This window comes from Arctopsyche grandis, chromosome 11 (assembly GCF_051622035.1).
Source record: "Arctopsyche grandis isolate Sample6627 chromosome 11, ASM5162203v2, whole genome shotgun sequence".
NCBI classification, from domain to species: domain Eukaryota; kingdom Metazoa; phylum Arthropoda; class Insecta; order Trichoptera; family Hydropsychidae; genus Arctopsyche; species Arctopsyche grandis.
The window spans coordinates 27959948-27983850 of record NC_135365.1 but is presented as its reverse complement, the minus strand read 5'-3'; the positions used below and the strand labels follow the sequence as shown (position 1 = coordinate 27983850).

Below are 23903 nucleotides of genomic sequence, written 5' to 3'. Positions count from 1 at the left end.
CGAGATGGCAGGGCGAAAAGTAATGAAACTACCGATGTGAATGATGAATGTGACAGATAAACGTCACCGTGTAATACGATGCAGTATTTTCAAACGTGTCTAATACGATATTTTTTCACCATCGTAATTGCGGATGATACCTTAACTTATATTGATGACCAAAATGAGCAATATGACAAAGTATGAAAACGATCGGAGAAGAGATAAGGGATATAAAAAATGACCGCTTACACGAAAACCATGTGAAACGTATGTATAAGAGGTTAGTAATTAGTAAAAACACCACCAGCTGTCTTCTTTTTATTTACCTCTTCTTAATTTCACTTACGATTACTATTAATTACTAACCTCTTCTTACTTTCACTTACGATTACTATTAATTACTAACCTCTTCTTACTTTCACTTACGATTACTATTAAGGAAAAATTTTGCTTCTTATGCGACCGTTTTCATACTTCGCCATTTTGCTCATTTTGGTCATCAATATAAGTGGAAGTGTCATCCGTCATTACGATGGTGAAAAATAATCGTAATAGACAAGTTTGAAAATATTGCATCGCATTAGGGCCGGACTGCACCGTGCGATTTGTGAGAGACTTGGTTGAGGGCGACCAGACCAATGCATGCAGGTAGATGGGACATGCCACACCCGTCAACTTGTTTGTCACACACATTTCCATACATTTTTTCGTGTTCCGCAACTAGTCGGCCGACAAAGTTGCACGGTGCGGCCCGGCCCTTACTCGGTGACGTTAATTGTCCAAAATGTTCGTTCTCATTATTCGTCCACATCGATAGCTTTAGCTTCTTCTTGCTGTATATCCCTTTTCGCCGTCATCTAGCTATGTCAGATTTTAATTGCTTAAACGCCTATAACTTTTTCTTTTTCACTCTATATTTTATAAAATTTGCTTCATAGGTTCTCATTATCTCTCATATATATTTTTAGTCCACTCAAAGTGTTAATAATGAATGTTATCGATCGAAATATCGATCGATATCACTCTTATGGTCAAGCTTCTCGTCAGACATTTGACAGTTCCAGGTTAGACTCTCGCTAAACATCACTCGACTAGTAAATTGAGTTGGAAAGTCACATTTTTGTTTTGAATTGATTCTTAGAGTTATTGCTATAACAACGATACCAACTCATTATCTTTATTCGTAATACCTTTGAATTCTAAAGCATTCGTAAAAGCATGCTTTATTACACCTGGTGCACATTGATGAACATTGTAATTACATACTTAATCGAGTTATATCTCAGTAACTTTTTTACTTATATGTAACAATGATAATGGCACATATTATCATAAATAAGTACCCGAGCTCCAGTTTGAGCACCACTGAAGCGTATTTCTGTATTGAATTAAAATATTCGAAACTAGGAATAACATTTGAATGTAACGTTAGCGTGTTCTTAGTAAGTTTCGAGCAAAACCTGGGGATTACATTACATACTTGGCGGTGCAACTCGATAATATTAAAGACACACATTCGTATGTATACATGTATATATTATACATTAGTATACAGTTTGACTACCGTTTCGGTCGTCTCTTGTGGACTTAAAACAGGTGCTTGTGTAGGTTTCCGTAGTGAGCTCTCGATCTCGCCGACCGAAGCGTAATTCGAGACCCTCGTCGTCCGGATGATGTTCAATTAATTCACGAGAATACGAAATTTGATAGCACCCTTATTTGAATCTCTTCCCTGGATGTGTGCACGTAATAATGAAAGGATGCGAGTGTAAATTACAATTCTTGAAATTCTTCTGGGTGCTTTCGAATGATATGCGCCAAGGGTAGTGGGACGGGTTCGCTACTTAATGAGGTTCGAAAGTTGAACAAGTATTGTTGCGTTTTAAAACATGCAAAATAAAAATTATGGAAATTTTAAAATAGTGATTTACATACGGCTTCTTTTTATGGCATATTTTATTTACATATTTTTATAGTAAAAATATTTTTCTTCTTTTCTGATTCTAAAAAGCATTCTACGTAGTTATTTTTTGAAATTCATTATTCATCATTCCTTTGAATTCTTATAGATCTTTTTATATTAATATAAAAAATATAACCTTCAAATGTTAACAATATTAATTTTCTTCACAGGCATCAATTTGGCGTTGTTAGTATATGAAACCACGAAAATAATGTAATTTTATTTTCTGTTTCTTTAAGATAAGAGCAAATTTAATTTTAATGTGCCTTATTCTTTAGGCATTGAAAAATGTGTGAATATCTTGAATATATTTACTATATATGACTAGCAGTGTGGACTAGTGGTTAGTATATTATGCTATCGAACGGAGTGGTCACGGTTCGATTCCCACTATTACCTTGGTATGTGACTTCAGGTTGATTGTTTCCTTTCAGAGTTTAGCAATTTTTCTGATTTTCATTGAAATAGTTCCTGTAAATTGGCTTCTCCTTTCCAATCTCTCTTAAAAGTCCCAGCGTCTAATTTCTATAATAAAATGCTGCAAAAAACTTCTCCATAGATTTCACTGTGAATGATGTTTGTATGAATTCGCATTGTATATTAAAAAAAAAATGCTTGTATTAATTTATTATTGTATTGTGTCTGTATAAGTACACACCTTGCTTTGTAGCAAACTGTAAGGGCGAGTGTACATGTTCGATTGAAATAAAATATCCAAAATAATAATAACAAAACAAAGAACCCAAAAAGAATTATATTTTCCAAGGCTATAATTAGAAATTGATTAAAATATAATATCATTCGTCTTTCGACGCACTAACGGACGTACGAACGATACTCTGTGCGAGCGCTCATATAACAGCGATACGTCATTTCTTCAAAAAACCCACACCTTTTCAACATACGCAACAGATACTACTCACACAACAAACACAAAAAGATCACACCTCGGCACCATGCGAAGATCCAACTTAAGAAAAGATGGCCACTTCTCGGCACTTTTACTCATATTAAAGTTTTTCGACACTTTTTCAGATAGTCTCGTTAGTTATTCGGTCGTGGAATGCCCAGTGCGAAATTCAAATTGTAAATTTATTAAATTTATATCTACGACAATTTGTAAACGAGTGTAGATTAATTTTTCTAGAATTTTGGAGAGCGTGCAAAGTAAGCAAATGGGTTGATAATTGGCCGGGTTTTTTGGGCTTTTGTCGGGCTTAGGTATGGGAATTACGTTGGTCAGTCATCTGGGAAATACCCGGCTTGATAATTGCTTATATTAACAAATAAAAATAATGCAAATAAAATAAGTTGGCTGAATGATATAGGAACGTATGCGTGACAGACAGACAGACAAACATTGGCATATAGAGATGTATTATTTTTATTGATGCAAGTAATAAATTATTGCGTAAGTTGGTGCCCGTTTCAGGTAAGGGCCGGGCCGCACCGTGTGCGACAAACAAGTTGACGAGTGCGGCATGTCCCATCTACCTGCATGCATTGGTCTGGTCGCCCTCAACCAAGTTGTTCGCGAGTTGAGCGGTGCGGCCCGGCCCTAAGTGTTACCCGTAAAAATCGAGCATGAACTTATGTATGTAATCGACCAATGTACATATTCATCGATATATGTAATATTTACCTACATATGTGAATCAAATATATGTATGTATGTTAGCACATATGTATATTTGAGTCACTTTTATCGTCGTCGTTTCTCTATTGAATCGTCTTGTATAGACTTTCAGAAGTGTTTATATTGTATTTATTTTACATTTTTGACTAAATGTATTAAAAATAAATAAATTTATTAATTTAATATTACGGAAATAATTATGCTCTCAGAATTTGCAAATTTCACGAATTTTCCCCTATTTGGTCCTTTGCTCGAAAAAGTTTTCCGATTACATCATATTTCCTGTCTATAAATCATCAATAAGTTGTTTTTTGCACAGTTACTTTTTGTTTTCTACCAAAAATATACAAAAAACAAATACATGCTATAAGAAATGTATTATACATATGTGTACTTACACAATGTAGATGTCCTTACATTATTTCTGATATTTTTTCCCCTTTATTATTGCTCTTCCGTCGCAGCTCATGTAGATAGGTATTAAATTAGCCCCTTTTGTTTGTTTGGCACACCAGGTCAGCAAGGCGTGTTTGACGAGCAGAACAAACTGTGTGGCCGGTTTGCAAAATGGAAATTTGACCTGCATTTTCCAACAGCTCTCAGAGTGCTCGTCAAACATGGCGGCCACAACCGGTTTGAAATTTCCGACCAGTCGAACCGTGAGACTCAATTCAAGCCGAAGCTAACGATTTTTCCCAAATTTACATTTGTGTAATATATGCATAACTGTTACACGGATTGAGAAGTGTCGTGGAAAATGAAAATCGCCCGACCGTTCATAATCCGACATCTCGAGATCACGCTCGACCTCGCGCACATCTCGGCGATTTTCCTCGGAAAAGCGCGCTAAACTATTCTTCCGCGAGAACGTCGGTGGAAAAGCCCTCGTTTTTAGCATTGTGTGCGAATAAATGGCACTCTTCCAGAGGGCACGTGCCGAAATAATTTTTCAATTGGCGTCCAAAATTACTGAAATATTTTATGGCCTTGCAGTGATGAGAATTTTGACCGATAAAAATAACTGTTTGAATTGTATTTTCACTAGAAGTTAATTCAAAATTATTTTGAATCCATAATGCACCCTTAAGAGGGCTGGACACCAGTGGCTTGTCCATTCGAAAGTATTATACTTCTCTCTTCCTCAATTATGGCACTAGAGAAATTATTTTTCAATATGCTATGGATGTCCACCATTGAGTTGGATCTATCGTTTTATATTTTTGATTAGTTATTTTTTATAGGAGCTAGGAGCCGCCAAACATCAATAAAATCGCCTCTTTTTTACACCCACGAAAAGAGTCCAGCGTGCTTATTTAACGCTCGATTTTAAAAAAAATACGCACATAGTTGCACAGAAAATATCTTTCTCATACCGATGATGAAATTTTTTTAAAGATTGGTCCAGTTTCGGAGGAGAAAATAGGAGAATACGAAACCTCGATTTTGTCAATTTAAAATACGTTTTATCTGGTCGAAGCGCAACTGTCGCATTTACTCAATATATATGTTGATATATATTGTCGCATTCACTCAATATATATATCGAAGAAAGGAATGGCAACAAAATTAAGGTTTCGGGTGTACAGCCCTCTTAACAATAAATATCCTGGCTTTTATATATGGTTTTTTTTTAGTTATAATTAGTTATTCTGATTTTAATTGAAACGGTTCCTGCTGATTGGCTTTTCCTTTCCGATTTCTTTTGCAAATTTTAAGTTATTCAGCGTCTTGAGGTTCACCAATTTCTATAATAAAATTCTGCGAAAATTTCTCCTTAGATGTGGATGATGTTTGTATTAATTCACAATGTATAAAAATGCTTGTATTGATTGTATTATTTTGTATTGTATCTGTATTAGTATACTAGTTGCTTTGGAGCGATCTGTATAGGCGAGTGTACATATGTACATGTTCGATGAAATATTATTGCAGAATTTCAGAAAGATTTTCTCGGTGACCTCAGAACACAATGGAAGAAATCGCTCAAGTCGTAAGAGGATTAGGCAGGGTAATAAAATACGTTTTACGCCATTTTATTTCCGATTGGACATTTGATTCACCCCCGACTAGACTGCGAGTGTGCACCGTTGTGTAATAATCGTGGAAAAGGACTGTGGATATTTAGAAGTTGCCAGATCGAGTGGCAAAGAGGGGGGGGGGGGTATCGGGCGACTAGGGTGGCCATTACTTAAAGAAGCATTGGTCTATTACGCGGAAAATTCAATTGAGAATAATTTAGTTTGCCGGGTCCAGCACGGAAGCAAGCCGGCCGTAGGAAATCGCGGTACGGTCTTACATATTTCATTTCAGACCTTCTGGAACTCAAGATTTCAATTTCGGACGCAGAGCACAATTCGAGGGAGAGTATTGCTGGGGAAATTTTCTCATCTCGTTCGCGATGCGTCTTCTACTTAATTCGACCGAGGAAAATTCGAAGACTTTCCGTCGAATTTCGGGAAATTGCCCCACCACGAACTTCGTACGCTCTACTACGATAAAATATTATATATACACCGGAATGTTGCCCGTTGAAATTCATTAGGAGGATTTGAAAAATGATTGATAATTGAAAGGAGCAGTACATTGAGGCTAGGTGTCGGTTTAAGATAGTGCTGATAGTGATAGTGATATTAATATTTTTATCCCCCCCGTCAAGGATAATCTATATACCTATATATAAAATTGAATGTCTGTTTGTCTGTCTGTCTCGTATAGGCTCCTAAACCACTCAAACGATTACAATGGAACTTTCAGGATTTGTTGTATGCATGTCTGGGAAGCTTACTGTAGAAAAAAAATTGCCCAAAAATGGGAACGGAAACTGTAAAAACGGGAATGAGTGACATTGCAGCCCAATAATTTCAAATTTTTATTAGGGTAAATAAACAAACAATTGAATAATTTCAAATGTATTCGCTGCCTGCGTTTTTTCGACAAATGGGAACGGGAACGGGAATTGCATGCGTTATTATGGCATTACAACGCATGCCGGGATCAGCTAGTATTTTATAAGTTGACATTATCTTTAATAAAAAGTCAGTATCGATGCTAATTTATTTCAACCAAAAATACAGATATTAATAATACATATATCAGATTCTTAATAAATAATCAATAATCAATAATCAATAATAAAAAATCAGTAATCAATAATAATAATTTAAAATATACAAAACTCCAAAATGTCTTTTAGTTTTCTTTAATTTAGCGCCATCTATTAAAAAATTATTTAATTCAATTTCATCGGGTCCATCACTATATTACAGGTCTGTTACAAAATTGCAAAATTGCTTACGTCACGCCATATAAAAATACATACGGTTATTTTATTTAGTGCGGTTTTGAACCATTTTTTTCGATATTATACAATTAAATATAAATATTAAACTAATTATATTTTGAAGGTATTTGGAAAAAATTCGTTTGCAATGCGGATCGAACACAGAACTGACACGTTTTTTTTATTATTTTTTTATTTAATAACTTAATATGCCATAAAGCGTGCGATGATATTTCATCGGACATAAAACTAGTTTTAAATATAAATAAATATAGTGTGTATACAGCATAGTAAACAGCTCAAGTATCTACTTAAACTTTATACATATAAACTATTTTAAACTTAAGAATTCTTATAGTCGACGAACTGAACTTTAGATTGCTTTTGATTTTAAAGCAATTACCAGATGTTTGAGATAATTTTATAGACAGACTTAATCAAAACGTCACCTAGACTTTTAACCTCATCTATTTAGTATGTATATACATATAGATTTATACAGCTTTTGATTTATTTGTTTTTGGTTTCAACAAGCAAAGCGTTGGAGTAAGTTTTCTATAAAATACATTTAAAAATCGAAAAAATAAAAAAAATAATAGACCAAATATGAGTAGAGTTTATATGTACATATGTTTCTATTTATAAGGCAAAATGTCTGTTTGCCCTTGAGTCTGTTAGAAGTTCACAAATCATACCGAGTAATCTCTGGCAACTCGGGATTTTTTTATACACGGTTTCACTCATTCAAGGTCGCATTTATAATAGAAAATATTCAAATTCGTCACGTATGAATGGTTTATGTTTTTCTGTTACTTAAAAATATTATATTTAAAGAGCAGAGTCATATTTTGCTATCAATATTACTACTTTTCTTGTTACTTTATTGAATTTGTCTTCAACATTTTATTTTATAATCACACTAGAAGAAGTTCGTAATATATGTACATATCTATTCACAATTCATACAAATGTTATTTTATATAACATGAACAACCGCCTACACAAATCGCTCTAAAGCGACGAGTGCTATTGAAAAGATACAATACCATCAATATACATAAGCATTTTATACAATGCGAATTGATACAAATATCCACAGAGACAGCTATGGGGAAATTTTTGCAGCATTTTATAATCAAATTGGCGAACCTCAAAACGCTGAATAACTTGAGATTAGGAAGAGAGATAGGAAGGAGAAGCCAATTTTACAGGAGAGTAGAAATGCAGTCATCACGCCGATCTGACAGACGGTTCCGAGGAAGTCTTAATTATTTATCAGAAAAGTGGAAGTCGTTTAAAATATAATTTTTAAAAAAAGTGAGGAATACTATATTTCACTCCGGACAATCATCCAAGGATATTACACTTGTACATACATATATATTTTAGAAATAATTAATATTTAAAAATAAACATTATTACATGTATAATGTATGTACATATATAATGTTATTTTTTTCTAAAAAATACATTTGATTTTTTCAAATGGGGTCATTTCAGGGCTGTTCACTAAAGGAAAGTCGTAAACGGACCGACGTAAAAGCATACTCCGATATCTCGAAATTATGACCGGCAGCGGTTAAAATGCGCCGTGGACGCGATTGTGCGTCCTTTCCATAAATTTAAACGAGCGCGTGCGTCAGTTAAAGGGTTAACGAAGAAGTCATTTTGATAAATATTGTTGACTAGTCACGTTCAACTACCGCCTGGACTTTATTTATCGAAAAGTAAATACATGTTTACATACTTTAATACTAGTGCACTTATGCATGTTATTTGCGTTAAGAAAAGGTATTCAAAAAGTTCCCGAAAAATTTGAATCGGTATATATATTTTTTTTCGATTTTTAAATGCTTTTTATTATTACTAAATTATGTTCACAATACATCTTGTATCTATTTTAATAGCTACTGATCTACTGATCATTTTCTATTTTACAATTTTAATTTAATTTTCTTAGTAATCGTAGCATTATATTATTCTAATGTTAATGTACAGAATAATAGGAAAAAGAGCACAAAAACCCATTTACAATTCTTATTAATGCTCATAATCCATCTAATACATAATTTTAACTAAATACTCCCTAAAGTCGACGATCTAAAGCAGATTGTGTTTAGGTAATCTGTGTTTATACCTGAAGGGTATAGACATTTTGTTCTAATCACCGAGACTCTTCACAAGTATGTTAGTATGGTTATTAGTGATTCTGTCATAGAATCTACTGGTTAGTTTGTTATTAGTGTCTGTGACTAACGAAATATTATTTATATCATGTAAGTTTTTCAAGTTTGTATTTATGGGCGTGTTATAAATTATTTTTAGGGATTTATTTTGTATTATTTGGAGCTTGGAAAGGTTAGTATTTGAGGTGTTATTCCATACAGGTGAAGCATAGTTTAATAATGGTAAAATGGGCGTGCAATATTATTTTATTTTTACATACCTCCTTTATTTTGAGTTGATAAAGAACTATGGCGATTAGGTATTGGGTATATTGAGGATATACCTCGCATCGCCATGCATTTCGCTGCCTTAATGTGAGATACACATCTCATTATTTTATCGAACGTTACTGCTAAATATTTTATTACTGATTGCCATTTTAGACTTTCTCCAGAGGGGATATACAGATCTGAACTTGGCTTATGCTTTCTAATACTAAAGAATATCGCGTCTATTTTGGTTTGATTAATTTGAATTTTACACTTATTGAAGTGTTCCTCCATTGTTTTAATTTAAAATGAAAGATTTTTACAAATAGTGTCTGGTTTTTTGCTACTTGTGAATCAAGCGGTATCATCTGATACATACATATGTATATAAAATTCCATTACTAATTTGTATTCTTTGATTTTCTAGCCGCTGCTCTACAAAACGTTTGAACATTTTGTTCTTTAAGTCTGAACTACATATGTATGTATATACTGTCATTTGATAGTCTCAAAATTACGGATATTTTATTTAAAAACTAAAATTGATACTTTTAATTACAACTGACCCTCAATATCAATAATAATCTATTAAAAAAGAGATGTTTTCTGTTGTAAATTTTCCCTATAAATACTTGTGATAGCTTTAGAAGTCTCAGGGTTTTTCCGGTTTAATTTAATGAAGAATTCAATGTAAATGCACAATTTATAATTTTTTCGAGCAATTGCATTTATTATTAAATATCACTATCGAGATAAAATCAGTATCAAAAACCATACACCAACATAAATTCATTTTAAATATACATAGCATCCTACTACATTTCGGGAACTTTCTGAAAATTAATTCAATGTAATATTCCTTTCTATATGCTAAATAATAATTAAAAGTGGGTGAGTACAGGTTATATATTTTTATGTGCAATATTTCACATCACAAAGTGCATGGTTGAAGTAAACGATCGCGTTGTAACACCGTTTCATTGTTTAATGCAAATTATAATTTCCATTAAAAAAAAGAAAACATCGTAAAGGTTAAATTAGTACACGCTTTGAATTATATTTAAACGACCTTTCGCCACGTCAGTAGCGAGCGTGTTTAAATATAATTCGGCTTTAACGAGCATCGATCATATCTCGTTGTCGTGATTTTCGTTCTATAATAAAAATAACAATCATTAAATTTTCTTTGCAGGAAAAGCTCCACTGTTTGGAAAATAGTTTCGCAAATTGAACGCACTCCAAAGTAGCAATTTATTTGCAAACTCGGCGACTAAGCCGAGTGTCTCTCCTTTTCTTTCCCTCTCTGTATCGTTTCGACATTAAAATGCAATTAAAATTTAATTCGACACAAAATTAAGCGAATGACTTGGCGCGTTTATTCCTCGAGTAAATTTGTACACTTTGAGAAAATTTATTACTCGGAAATTTGCAGGTAGAATGAAATAAATATAGACAAAGGAGGATACTGTGTAGTTCAAAGTGTGCCCTTTTGTAATAAGTTTTGCTCACTGGAAAAGGCTTGTTTAGACTATTTTTAGGTTTTCGATAAAGAGAATAATCTTATACTTATAAACATACCTAATTTTATGTATATGAATATTTCATATAGGTATATTCTCAAGACATAATCAACATCAAATTTTGCATCTCGCTTTGTTCCAGTAACGATAATAAAAGTTTTATATTATACGACATCTTCAAAAATTTTATTATATAAAACTTTAATACCTTTTACTTTATAAAATTAAACATTTGTTTGTTTTTTTTCCGCCATGTTAATCTGTAATAAAATTAGTTAAGTCTCAAGTTAGTCTGTAGTAATTAGCACATGTCATTGTATATTTTAATTTTAGTCATGTTCGTTAGTTTATTTACGTGATATCTAACCATTTAAAGAAATTTTAGATTTAATGTTTGTCTAAATATTTTTCCTGTTTATTTGATTAAACTGTTTACACCAATTTTTTTTAAGAAATACCTATTATTTACTACCTTTATAATATTGATGTCATAAAAATATCACTATACTGGAGACTATAGTTCAATTACAGACTGATAAAATACTCGAATTTTTAAGAAGACTCACTGATAAAAAATACATACATACGCTGTTAGTTTTGTTTATATTTTATTATAATAATAAATTGGAATAAAAACAAGTGCGATATTCTTATAATAATCAAATCATACATTTCTAAACTTTACATGGATTTTTGCATAAGAATTTTAAGTTTAGTTAAAAATTAAAAGTGATCAGTGTATTACTCGTTTTGCAAAGTGTATTCTGAAAATAATACAAAATATGAAAATGGTTTTTGATGAATCAATCATTGTGTAGACCTTCAAAATATGGTACGAATAATACTAAAAAAAATCATTCAAAAAGTTAATTTTTACTTTATTAATGATGATTGCATGTATTTTAAAAATCAGTTATAAGCTTAAATTAAGAAATTGAAAAAGTGCCATCTATCTACAAGAAATTAATTAGAACATTCCATCTTCCAAATTCATATGATAGTCATTTATTATTTTTTTTACATACCTCCTTTACGTTTCACATGGCTTTCGTGTTAGTGGTCATTTTTATCTCTTATCCGATCGTTTTCATACTTTGCCATATTGCTCATTTTGGTCATCAATACACGTTAATGTATCGTCTGCCATTATGTTGGAGATAAAATATCGTATACAACGCGTTTTAAAAACGGGGCCCTTTAAACCTTCCTGACGTTTAATAAGCGTTCGTCCCGTGTCTTCCAACCTGTTCGCCTTGATATGGCCATATAAGATTTTAATTGTTTAAACGCCTATAATTCACTCTATATTTTATAAAATTTGCTCTATAGGTTCTCGTTATCTCTAATACTTAAATATTTATAGTTTTAACTCTCATATGTATATATAAATTTCAAATTTGGCGTCTAGCTTCATGTAATGTCATACACGATATATATTGATTTTTGGCCAAATATGTCAAATCTGACATTTCACTGTATATCTCCTCAGTCGGTTTTATCTGCGAGATAAGTATTCAATAAGAAGTTATGTTGTATCTAATTGTTAATATGATTTACGGTAAGCTTACATACATTTAGTTTTTTACAATAAGCTTATTATTTACTTACTTAGAGTCGGTCAAAATTCCTAAACCGGATAGTGATTTTAAGTAATAAAAAAAATTCGAACAAAATCCGACAACCGGAAGTACTAGAACTTTTGTCTCGTGTAAGTTTCCCTACATTTTTGCTCAATTTGAATCGAAAACGCTCTCATAACTGAAACGTGTGAACGTGTATGTACATATGTTTAATTATCGAATTTTGTTTTGTAACCTTCTTATATTCGTCAAATATATAGATAAAGTCGCGGGCTGGTCACATCCCATTTTTTTTAAATAAATTTATTCGTGATAAATTAAATTTTAAGCAGAAACTTTTAGAAACATTTAATGTATGTAAAAAAAAAACAACTTGAGCCAATATCAGCAGTGTTAAGTGGAATATTTCATTTCAAAGGCAAGCATAACAACATGAAGACCGTCTTAATAGGATTGATTGGTTTGGTTCTTTTCGGGACGAGTCCTTCTCAGTCTTCATTAGGTGATTATTAATTTAAAATCGTTTTATATACATATTTATACAATGTCTGATCCTAAATTTTACATCAAATTACCGATCTGAAGACTGCGAACCTCCACACGATTCAATAACAGTTCAAAAAACAGAACAGAGATCATGGAACGGTGAGTGTCTTCGTACAAACATTATCAATTTCATCAATATCTGATGTGTAATTAATTACCTGCTGTGTTTCATTGTATTTCAGAGTGTATAGACATTGGAAGATCGGTGTATCCATGCGAAAATAATGGCATACAAAAGAAAATTTGTGGAAGGACAAGCGCTGATATGCATTTCGGATACGTTTGTACGGAAAATAACGAATTTCCTCACGTGGTAAATTATTAGTGTCAATGCTTTTTTTAATTTGTAATATTCATTGCAAACCTCTCAGTTTTGATTGAATAAAATATAGGTCGCTCTCGGATTTGACAACAAAAGTAAAACAAAAAAAATCTGGCCCGCTGGCGGCACTCTAATCAGCGAGCAATGGGTATTAACAGCTGCTACTTCTGTGTATTTCAAGTAAGATTTTAATAATAATTGATTGGTTTTTTAATTCTGCAGGTATTTAATTGCAATCTGTAGTAATTAAAAATAAAGAAAATATAAAATAGAAATACACAACATTGTTTTGTATGAAAAACAATTCCACAAAAGGTAGTTTACTGTAAAAAAAATATATATCTTGAAAATTCTCTAATAAATAACTGAATACATGGTCTAAATCCATCGTTTAGAGATGATCAATATATTGAAAATTGACTTACAACTATATTCTATATCATGATCATACTCATCTACAGCCATTCGCTATTCACTTTTGGATGAAGGCTTCTCCAACATGCTTCTATTCGTCTCTGTTATGCGCAACTCTCATCCATCTCACTCCACACATTCTACCTATATTTCCTATGGTCTTCCTTTTACACTTTTGCATTCTCTCGGGTACCATTCTAGCACTTCTTTTGTCCACCTTTTGTCCATTCTTCTAGCCATGTGGCCCGGCCATTGCCGTTTCAATCTCTATACTTTATCCACTATATCCACTACCATTGTCATGATTCTCATCCTCGTATTCCGTTTCCTGTCTATCCTCGGTATGGCGAGCATACAACGTTTCATATTTCTCCGAGTACATTGGACTTTGTGTAGCAATTTGGCGATCAATGTTCAAGTTTCACATCCATACGTCATCACTGGCAAAACGCAATGATTGAAGATCTTTTTCTTCAGGCAAAGTGGCATTTTTGATTTAAAAACCGCATTCATTCGTCCAAAAGCACTCCATCCTAATTTCACACGTCTCTTTATATTATATGTACTTCTTCTTTACTACTGGAAATGTCAATTATTTAACCTACATATAAATAATTATTTACTACTTCTACTATGTTATCAATTTTCTATAAACATATGTATATATATAATTTGGCAATTCTTTGCTTACAAAGAAATCAAATGTTGAATAGTTCATATAATGATATTAAAATAAACAAAATTTATTTGCTTTACCAATTTATTCAGATCTGATGTGAAATATGTAAGAGTTCACGACTTAGATTTGAGTGTTGATCCTGATCCAAGATACTTATACGGAGTCAAAACCATAGTCAAACATCCAAGCTATGTGAAGACCAAGCTTTACAACGACATTGCACTCTTACAACTTGACCGATTGTATGTACCATTGCTAGTATTATATCTACAAATGTATATACGTTTTTTTAGAATAACTGAAAGTGTCTTTTTAGTGTATTGTACACCACAAAGGTATATCCTGCCTGCCTTCACGTTGGCAATCCAATCGATGACAACAAAGCAATTGGCGTTCTGTGGGGAAAAATTCACAGACATGATAATAAAAAATTGATAAAGGTAAGAAGACATAATACATTACCATAGTTTTAAACAGATATTGAATGTTTCAAATTCATTTAAAAGTCTACTGAAGTTAGAGCGTGCACTTAGTTTAATGTATGGTTCTTCGCAATAGATTTAAATTCGTTTCTTTAACTATAATTTTAAACTTTGAATATTTACGATAGGTTTTCGATGTTAACATGTCATTCTAAATTGATTTTAGGCAACTTACCAAAAGGGCACACTTCAAATGTGCAGCGAGTCGCTCGGAGAGCAAAGTCGCATGCCAGAAGGAATCAAAAATGATATTCAAATATTTTATAAACGCAGTGAACCTTTTGCCAACGAGCATTGGGTAAGACGATTTTCAACTCGTAGAAAGGAAATATTGATATTGTTTATTAAAAAAAGGTTTAATTTTCAGTTCGATTGTGGAACTCCACTTCAAGTATTCACGGAAGGAGTAAAATGCACTTATACTGTAATTGGAATAGGACCTGTGAATAGTTATGGAAATGCTCACAATATCTATACAAAAGTTTCTGCTTACATACCTTGGATTGAGAGTATTGTGTGGCCTCACGTTTAAAAATACTTAAGAATATAAATCATGGATTCCCCAACCTTTAACAGCCACGTAACTCAAGAGTCACATTAAACGGTAATAGGTCAAGGAAAATTGATTCAGAATAGTTTTTCGAGCAACTAGATTCTGTGTTAGCTATGTTACTTATCTTTGTTTTTGTAGTTTGAATTTTTTTATCAAATAAATAATGTGTCAAAGAGTTGTTGCGCAGATACGAGAATTAATCCCATTTTTTATCGACAATTCTGGGAAGCAAAGATCGAATTTTATAGCATTGGAGCTCGTTCTGTAAGCTCAAAGAAGTATTCTTTTCCTTATATATTTTCCCCATAAATCTTAAATAGTAATCATTATTTTCAGATAAATTCAAACATACATTAAAAATAAGTTATGTTATCGAATTTTGCACCATTGTAATTTTTTTCAGTTCATTTTTTAGTAGAAGATTAAAAAAAACCCCTCTTGCTATTATTATGGGAATCCTGTGCTCTTAAAAATATGTATGTAAAATGATTTTGTTTTTGAAAATAGGACTGGCTTTGTATTGGTTATTTAATTAAATTTTCCTTATTTAATCAACAATACTATTTGTTTTTGTTTTCGCCTAAATGAAACAGATTGATGTGACACTTTGGGATATACGAAATTAACTTGTTTACAAAGAGTTTTATTTAATTAGCACTAAAATGATAATATTGTTGTGTATTTATATAATTGACCTTTTCAGATAAAATACACGATTTAGTCGATGTACAAAATTTGAAATACATAATTTAGTGCGGTACATATTATTTATTCAAAATTGTGACATTTTATGATACTAGTAAGCAAGTTTAATTTATTTTTAATATAAAAAGTTGACCTAAAAGGTTATCAAATGTGTACATACATATCGCTACCGTTCTAAGAGTAAATAATATTGGAATCCATGTATGTATGGCAATAAATTCAAAATATACTTTATGAATGATTTAATTTTGAATTTTGAATCAACTATGTAAATGAATTTTTCAGCGTTGCTCAAGCAAATTTTGATATACATACATACATATATAATATATTAATTATGTTTGATATTTGATTTTTAAATGCTTTTTATTATTACTAAATTATGTTCACAATAAATCTTATATATATTTTAATAGCTATCTACTGATCATTTTATATTTTACAATTTTAATTTAATTTTGTTAGTAATCATAGTATTAAATTATTATAATGTTAGTGTACAGCATAATAGGAAAAAGAGCTCAAAAACCTATTTAAAATTCTTATAAATGCTCATAATAAATCTAATACATAATATTAACTAAAGACTTTCTAAAGTTGATGATCTAAATCAGATTGTGTTTAGGTAATCTGTGTTTATACCTGAAGGGTATAGACATTATGTTGTAATCACCGAGACTCTTCACAAGTGTTAGTATGGCTATTAGTCATTCTGTTATAGAATCTACATACGTTTGATATCAAATATGTTTGATATCAAATACTTATTATACGAATGCATTTTGAAATGTAGATATTGCCGTTTTATTGTATTTATTTATTGTTGGAACTCGAAACGATATCGGTTCTTCGAAATATGGTTGCATTTATAGGTGGCTATTTGTCCTGTTGTCTCGTCGAAGTATTCGGTTCCGGTTTTATTCTCGGTTCCAGGGAAAATACATCGCAATAAACCCGATAGGTTGACTTCCTCTACCCTTTCGATTTTAAACGATTCCTCGAGACGGAAGCTTTCATTTGGATTGCTTTAAATCTTATATAATTTAACTAAATAATACTGTTTGATTACACGTTGTAAATTTTTTCTAACTAGACAATTATGCCGAAAATTTTATTTCACATGTTTTTGACTTCAAATTTCTAATATAATAGGTATCAATCTTGAGAAAACTCTTTTGGTGGGTTTAATTATCTTTGTAATTGATGAAATTTAGATATTTTTCTCATGCACATATGTATATGTATGTATGTATGTACATAAGTAAGACAATGTGTGAGCAGTATGCAGGATGCAAGACACCTTTGTCAAAATAAATTTAAAAACCGGGCAAAGCTCGGCTTTCCAGATATAAATTTATGCATGTCTGATTGAGAATGAAATAAGTTAATGCGAAAATACATAAGATATGAGAAACGAAGGAAGTGAAAACATCGTAAACCTTGATTTGTGGTTTTAGCCGGGAAATCAAGGCGGAAACATAAACAAGCAAGTTCAGCGACAACGAATTCTGAAATAATATAAAAGCAGCCTTAAAATGCAGATCAAATAATAAATAAAAATTAAGTGTGGTATTTTTTTATTAGATTTTTTAAATATTTTTTATTTTTTTTTTAAAAGTACTTCGTCTTTGTATGTGTCATATAATATATTGAAAGACGAAAATATACATATTTAAGTACATTGGATGTGGGCTTTATTACTTTTATATGTAAATAAAATATTTTCTGTATTTTAAAAATATATGGAATTCTTCGAAATTCAATTCATATACATATATAGAGAAACTGGTGTAAATAAAGTAATTTGTGTAAATGTGTGATATATATAAAAAAATCAGATTTGACCAACCCATGACTTTATCTATGTATTTGAGGAATATAAGAAGGTCACAAAACAAAATTCGACATTGAACCGCACAGACACGTTCACTCATACCGGCAGCATTATGAAATACTAATATATGACAGCATTTTCGATATAAATTGAGCGGAAATATATGGAAACATGCACAAGACAAAAGTTCTACTTCCGATTGTCGGATTTTGTTCAATTTTTTTTTTAATTACTATCAATTTTTTTTTAATCACTATCAGTATTATATAAAATAAATATCAAGAAGATTAAAATAATTTAATAGGTCAAAATAAAATAATGAAACATTGTCTTAAATAAAAATACTACTTCCGGTTTGCGAATTCTGACCAAAACCTTATCAGCTCAAAGTTAGTTAAAAAATGAAAATATAAATTTTCAGCTTGATACGCTTAGGGGTGAGGACAGAATAGTGGCCACAACATTTTTGACTTTTCTAAGAGGAAAAACCCCAATTCCGGTTTATAAAATTTGGTGGTTTTTTTTATTTTCATGACATTGATTCAAGAACTATACTTGAATTTTGCTTGAACTATACTTGAGCATGTTTAATTAAATCCCCAAAATACACATCCCACTTCCAGTTTATTAAATTTAATGATTTTTTTATTTTCATCACATTGATACAAGAATTATACTTGAATTTTTTTGTGATGAGCACATATGTTTAAGGGGTCGAAAAAAATAGTGGAAGAAAAATCGAACAAGAGTAAACTGCCACTTCCGGTTGACGGATGCTTACCAAATTTTATACATAACTTGTTATTTTAAGCTTAAACTTTTAGATATTAAATTTCAGTTCAATAAACTAAAAATGATCTGAGAAAAACATAAAAAACCTAGATTCTCTGGAGTAAAAGTACTACTTCCGGTTCAGGTAAAAATATTAAAAAAATATACGGTTATAAAAATTATTTATTTCTATTACATTCAAAAATATTTCAGTCCGATTTAGTTAGCATTTTGAGAGATAATTGAATTCGAAAACTAAAAAAAAAAGAGGACACCTATAAGGGAAAGGTTTCATTTACGGTCAACTTAAAAATTTGAAAAAAATTTACGTCGTTTCGATAAGAATTTCAATGACTGATTCAGTTCGATAGGACTAACATTGTTAAAAAAATCCCCAAAATACACAGACACACACAAACATTTTTTCTAGATCATGAAAACGTGATCAGTAATCGATTCTGAGTTCGAATCAGTGAAAATCTCGAGTTCGAATTTTCGCATGATCACAAAACTTCATCTATTGTTACTACGTACATATGTAGATACAGTAATAAGCTGTAGGAAGTTGGTAGTGAGTTAAAAAAGTAGAATGGTGAGGAAGTATCTCGAATATCATTTGTGTATGTATGTATGTATCTGTGAAAATACTTCGAGATCAGTTCTATATGTATATTTTCAAGTAAACATGCATTGCCTCGAATAATTTTTTTTAATACACATATTTGTACGCCTCTGGTGTAGATAGACATAAACATAATCCGAAAACAAATACCCGAGATAAACGAGCGTCGTAAAAAGCTGGCTGATGAAGCGACGTAGGAACTGCGCAACCGGAAGTAGAGGTGTACCCACAGGGGATATGGGACACCGTAAAGTCCCGAAAAACTCATGCAAAATCCCGTAAACGTGGCGACGACCCGAAGGACATCACCTCGCTTTATGCCTAACGACCACCACTAAATAATGCATAAACGTATGTATTTTGCTTTATGCATTGTACCGCGAAAACTAACCTGACTTACAGGCCTCTCTGGTTATGACATTCGTTATATATGTATCTGTTGACTTTGTTTCTGAGAATCTACAAAGGATTTTACCTTAAAAAAGTGAAACAATCATGGGCACTCGACGGAATGTGCAAAAAACTAAAAGCCAAAATCAGTGAGATGTGTGTAAAAAAAATGTCAATCATGGCGCACAGGCTTCAGATACCGTTGAACCACTTGGCCATAACACGTATATCGAATTCTAATATTATATCGTTGCGTAGGGGTGGGTGGAGGATCCAAGTAAAAGGCCAACAGTCGTCTCACAGCATTTATTGATGATTAAGGAGATACACGCACTGTCAGTGCTCAGTCCAGACTGACATGATATCGCCTAAGTATCGCCTTATAAGGGATAGATCTCTTAGGACATCTTCGATGTCTAATTTGTTTACCTGTTGTTATGGTCACGTACGGATATGTCTTCCCACGACATTCCCACGACACGGTACAGGTCAATTCTGCGAAAGGACCAATACCAGCCAACTCGGTCGCCATTGTTTAGCCTACATGCACTTAGCTTGTCGCTAATCCTTAAAACCACTTACACCGGTCACACGTACTCTCAGGACGCTACCCGGCCTAATCCGATCGCAATTACTCGACGGCTCTTTTTAGTATACGTAACAATATTGTAGCATATGCTAAAAGGACCCGTCGTTATAATTGGTTTTCAAGGATTATCTCCAGGCTTAAAGGTCTGACCGCACTATGCGACAATCGAACGATCCGACACTTCACAACAGTACGCGACCAAATATTGTTTGTACGAAATTGTATGAGACATAACGCACTGCGCGACAATCGCATGACGTAGTACGTCAGTAGTACGTAGTACGTAGTACGTGTGTCGTTCGCGACGTGACGCAAGTGTCGTTGAGTGGGGGTTGTATTGCGACAATTATTCTCCTTCCTCATATCGTGACTTTGAAATGGCATGTAGCCATAATTTTTTGGTTTTTCTCACATATCAAAGATACCGATGCGGTGCAAACGATCGAAAAGCGCCAGACAGACTGAACCACAGATTAACGACACGTGCACCTTATGCGTGCGCACTGCTCGCACTTACACTAAGCGAAATCTACCTGAAGTCCCGACATACCTACCCTGTATACGTTCTGTGCTTTTAATACTTTAGTTCCGAATTTTGCCTTATAAAACTCGACAGAAAGATCCAACTCAATTTTAATAATAACCATTTTAATAATTGCATCTGGGCACATCGAAAGGTTACTCGTCATCTGATGTGCAATTTTTCATCCAGTTAATCTGTGGTTCATTATGTCTGGCACTTTTCGATCGTTTGCACCAAACCCCAAAGATACTATAATAGCGTCCGTTTCGTCCATCTTGCTCCGAGGTACCGAACGAATGATTGATATAATTTACTGCGTGGTGTCGCATCGCTGTCGTTCAAGTGCGGTTTACCTAATATTGTCGCACACTGTTGTGAAGTGTCGGATCGTTCGTTTGACGCATAGTGCGGTCAGACCTTAAGTGCTGTCGGCTAACAATAGAGTTCCCGCTAGAGTTCTCAGAACTGACAGCGCGAAAACGTGGGACTGCATATCTAGTACGTGACTATAATAATAGGTAAACAAAAGCGTCGAGGAAGATGCAGTGAGCGACCTGTCCTTTATAAACAGGTACTTAGGACAGATCAAGGAATTCTGGACGGAGCACTGGTAGTGCGTGAATCTCCTAAATCACCCAATAAATGCTGTGAAGCGAATTTGGCCTTTTATTTGAATCTTCCACCCACCCCTACGCAACAATATTAACATTTTAACATTAATTATATAAGCTATGAGTGAAGTAAAACTCAGCAGAATAGACTAGTGGTTAGCATATAATGCTTTGAACAGAGTGGTTTCAAATCAAATGCAAATCCCACTGGTTTCTGCTGGCTAGACCTTGAATTTGTGAATCCAGGTCGATCGTTTCCTATCAAAGTTTGCCAATATCTTAGTTTTTAGATCTTCTTAGTTTATACATGTTTTCTATTCACCGAAATATTTTAAATGTACGATGTTAAGGTTGGGAAAAATCAAGATGTTCTTAAAAAGGTTACGAGGCAATAAATAACAATTAATAATTGAATTTTCTCTCGCGTTTCAATAATTCAAACGTAAAAAGATACATAAAAAGTAGGGCGCGTCGTCTGCACGCGTTTAAGCTTCATTAACCGCTTTGTCCGTTTGCGAATTTATTGGCGAATTTTCCGACACTTTCCTCCTAACATTTCCCGCTCGTTCCCATCTCAAAAGCTCGACCGATTTTAAATTGAATTTTTCACAGACTAAAAAATATCGTTTTGTTAATATAACATTAAAATCTCGATTTGAAGTCACAGCAAAAAATACCGCTTTCGAAAACGTAGGGATGTATTCATTATTAATTGAAATTAATAATTTTTTTATACAATTTTAAAATTATTTACACAAATATACTAGTATTTTATTATTTTACTATTATCAAAGATGGCTAAAGGAGCTTTTTGAAATTTTACGTGTTTTAATGCTATTTTGTTCTGCTGGTCATTAGGAATCCTTAATTAGCAGTTTTTACTGTCAAAATCGGCTAAGCTTGGTACTAAATCAACTTTAAAAACAGGACCTAAGTATCAAAACGGTTTTTTAATTAGTAAAGTAAGGGGTTTTTGGTCATCTTTGATACTAGGGGCCTCATATAGTAAAAATGAAGTCTTAGGCATACGAGGTCACTAGAATTGGTCAAGAAGAGGAATTGACTTGTTCATGATAATATCCCGATTATTATTTATACATAAGGGATAATGGAATATAAAGGGAAAACGCAGTCAATGTTTACGAAAGGAAAAACAAGTTGACATTCTTAATGGGTATATAGTCGGCCTATGACGGATTATTAACTAAAAACTGAAAGCATCGCAAAACATATTTTTAATGAACAGAATAAAATGTAAACTAACCTAACCTAAAATCGTAGGTAATACGAAGGTAAACTTCTACAGTGGATTTAACCTTGCAAATTGTTGTCTATTTCGTATCAATTCAGCAATAAATAAGTCATTTGAACAAGCTATAACCTTGAGCATGAAAATCATTGAAAGAGCAACGTCAAATTTTGGTCAGCTGTCAAAACACACAAATTTCAGTTGTTAACAGATTTATAATTACACAGCAGCAAGTGCATGAGTTTGCGCGTCAGTGTATACTTAATGTCTATATATGTATAGTAAGAGTATCTTCGGAATCTAGTGTAAGCTAACTAGTGTATACACTTACTAGTCAGTGTATACTGTAAGCTTCAGATAAAAACCAAAGCCAGTGTATACTCTATATATATATATATATATATATATATATATATATATATATATATATATATATATATATATATATATATATATATATATATATATATATATATATTCGAGATTTGACGCTTTTACTGCAACATATATATATTATAATACTAAGAAGATAAACCCAATGCGCTGTTCCTGGCCAATACAGTGTCATAGAGACGCCTATGGACAAATTCAATCATATTAGAATTTGAGGAATACACACATTTTCATTATCAATAAATTGCCAGCTAAATTGAGATGCTAAAACGAATTTGCGAGAAACATAATAGGTTGTCAATTTTAATGGAACCATTGATAGATTATTTAGAGGTCAGAAATACAGCCTCCAAGGAATACAGTCTGAGAGACCCAATCGTCGAGATATTGATATATTAGAAAACTGTGATAGGAAACGATCAAACTAGATTCACATATCATACAAACTATGTATGTAGATTCACATACCAGCAGAGTGTGAATCTACATACATAGTAGATTCACACTCAGAGTGGTGAGTATTGAATTCTTTCGTGCTTGATGTCACGGGTTCGATTCCCACTAACAGTCTCGTTGTTGGCAAGACCTTGGTTTTTCGAGGTTGATGAGAATTTGCCAATCTTTATGATTTTCATTGAAACGGTTCCTGTAAAATTGGATGTTCCTTACCAATTTTCTATTGCAAACCCCGAGTTATTGTTATATCTCTGGCTTCGCCAGATTTATCACCAATTTATCAGTCTTTATCAGTTTATCACAAAAATTCGTATTGTTACATGAAAAATGTTATTAATCGTATTTATACGATGTTTGTAATATCTGAC

At 32.5% G+C, this 23903-nt stretch overlaps 1 protein-coding gene across 2 annotated transcripts; it reads left to right on the top strand.

Moving 5' to 3' along the window:
- Positions 1–11317: 11317 nt before the first annotated feature.
- Positions 11318–17906, top strand: LOC143918925 (venom protease-like). Of its 2 annotated transcripts, none has more exons than XM_077441043.1 (9): positions 11318–11406; positions 12729–12898; positions 12982–13041; positions 13125–13255; positions 13335–13444; positions 14447–14599; positions 14674–14797; positions 15006–15137; positions 15207–17906. In XM_077441043.1, the coding sequence occupies exons 2-9, from the start codon at positions 12748–12750 to the stop codon at positions 15369–15371; spliced, it is 1026 nt and encodes a 341-aa protein (XP_077297169.1). In that variant the 5' UTR covers positions 11318–11406; positions 12729–12747; the 3' UTR covers positions 15372–17906. The 2 variants fall into 2 exon arrangements, with proteins under 2 accessions (XP_077297169.1, XP_077297168.1); XM_077441042.1 differs by having other exon boundaries at positions 12657–12898.
- The last annotated feature ends 5997 nt before the right edge of the window (positions 17907–23903 follow it).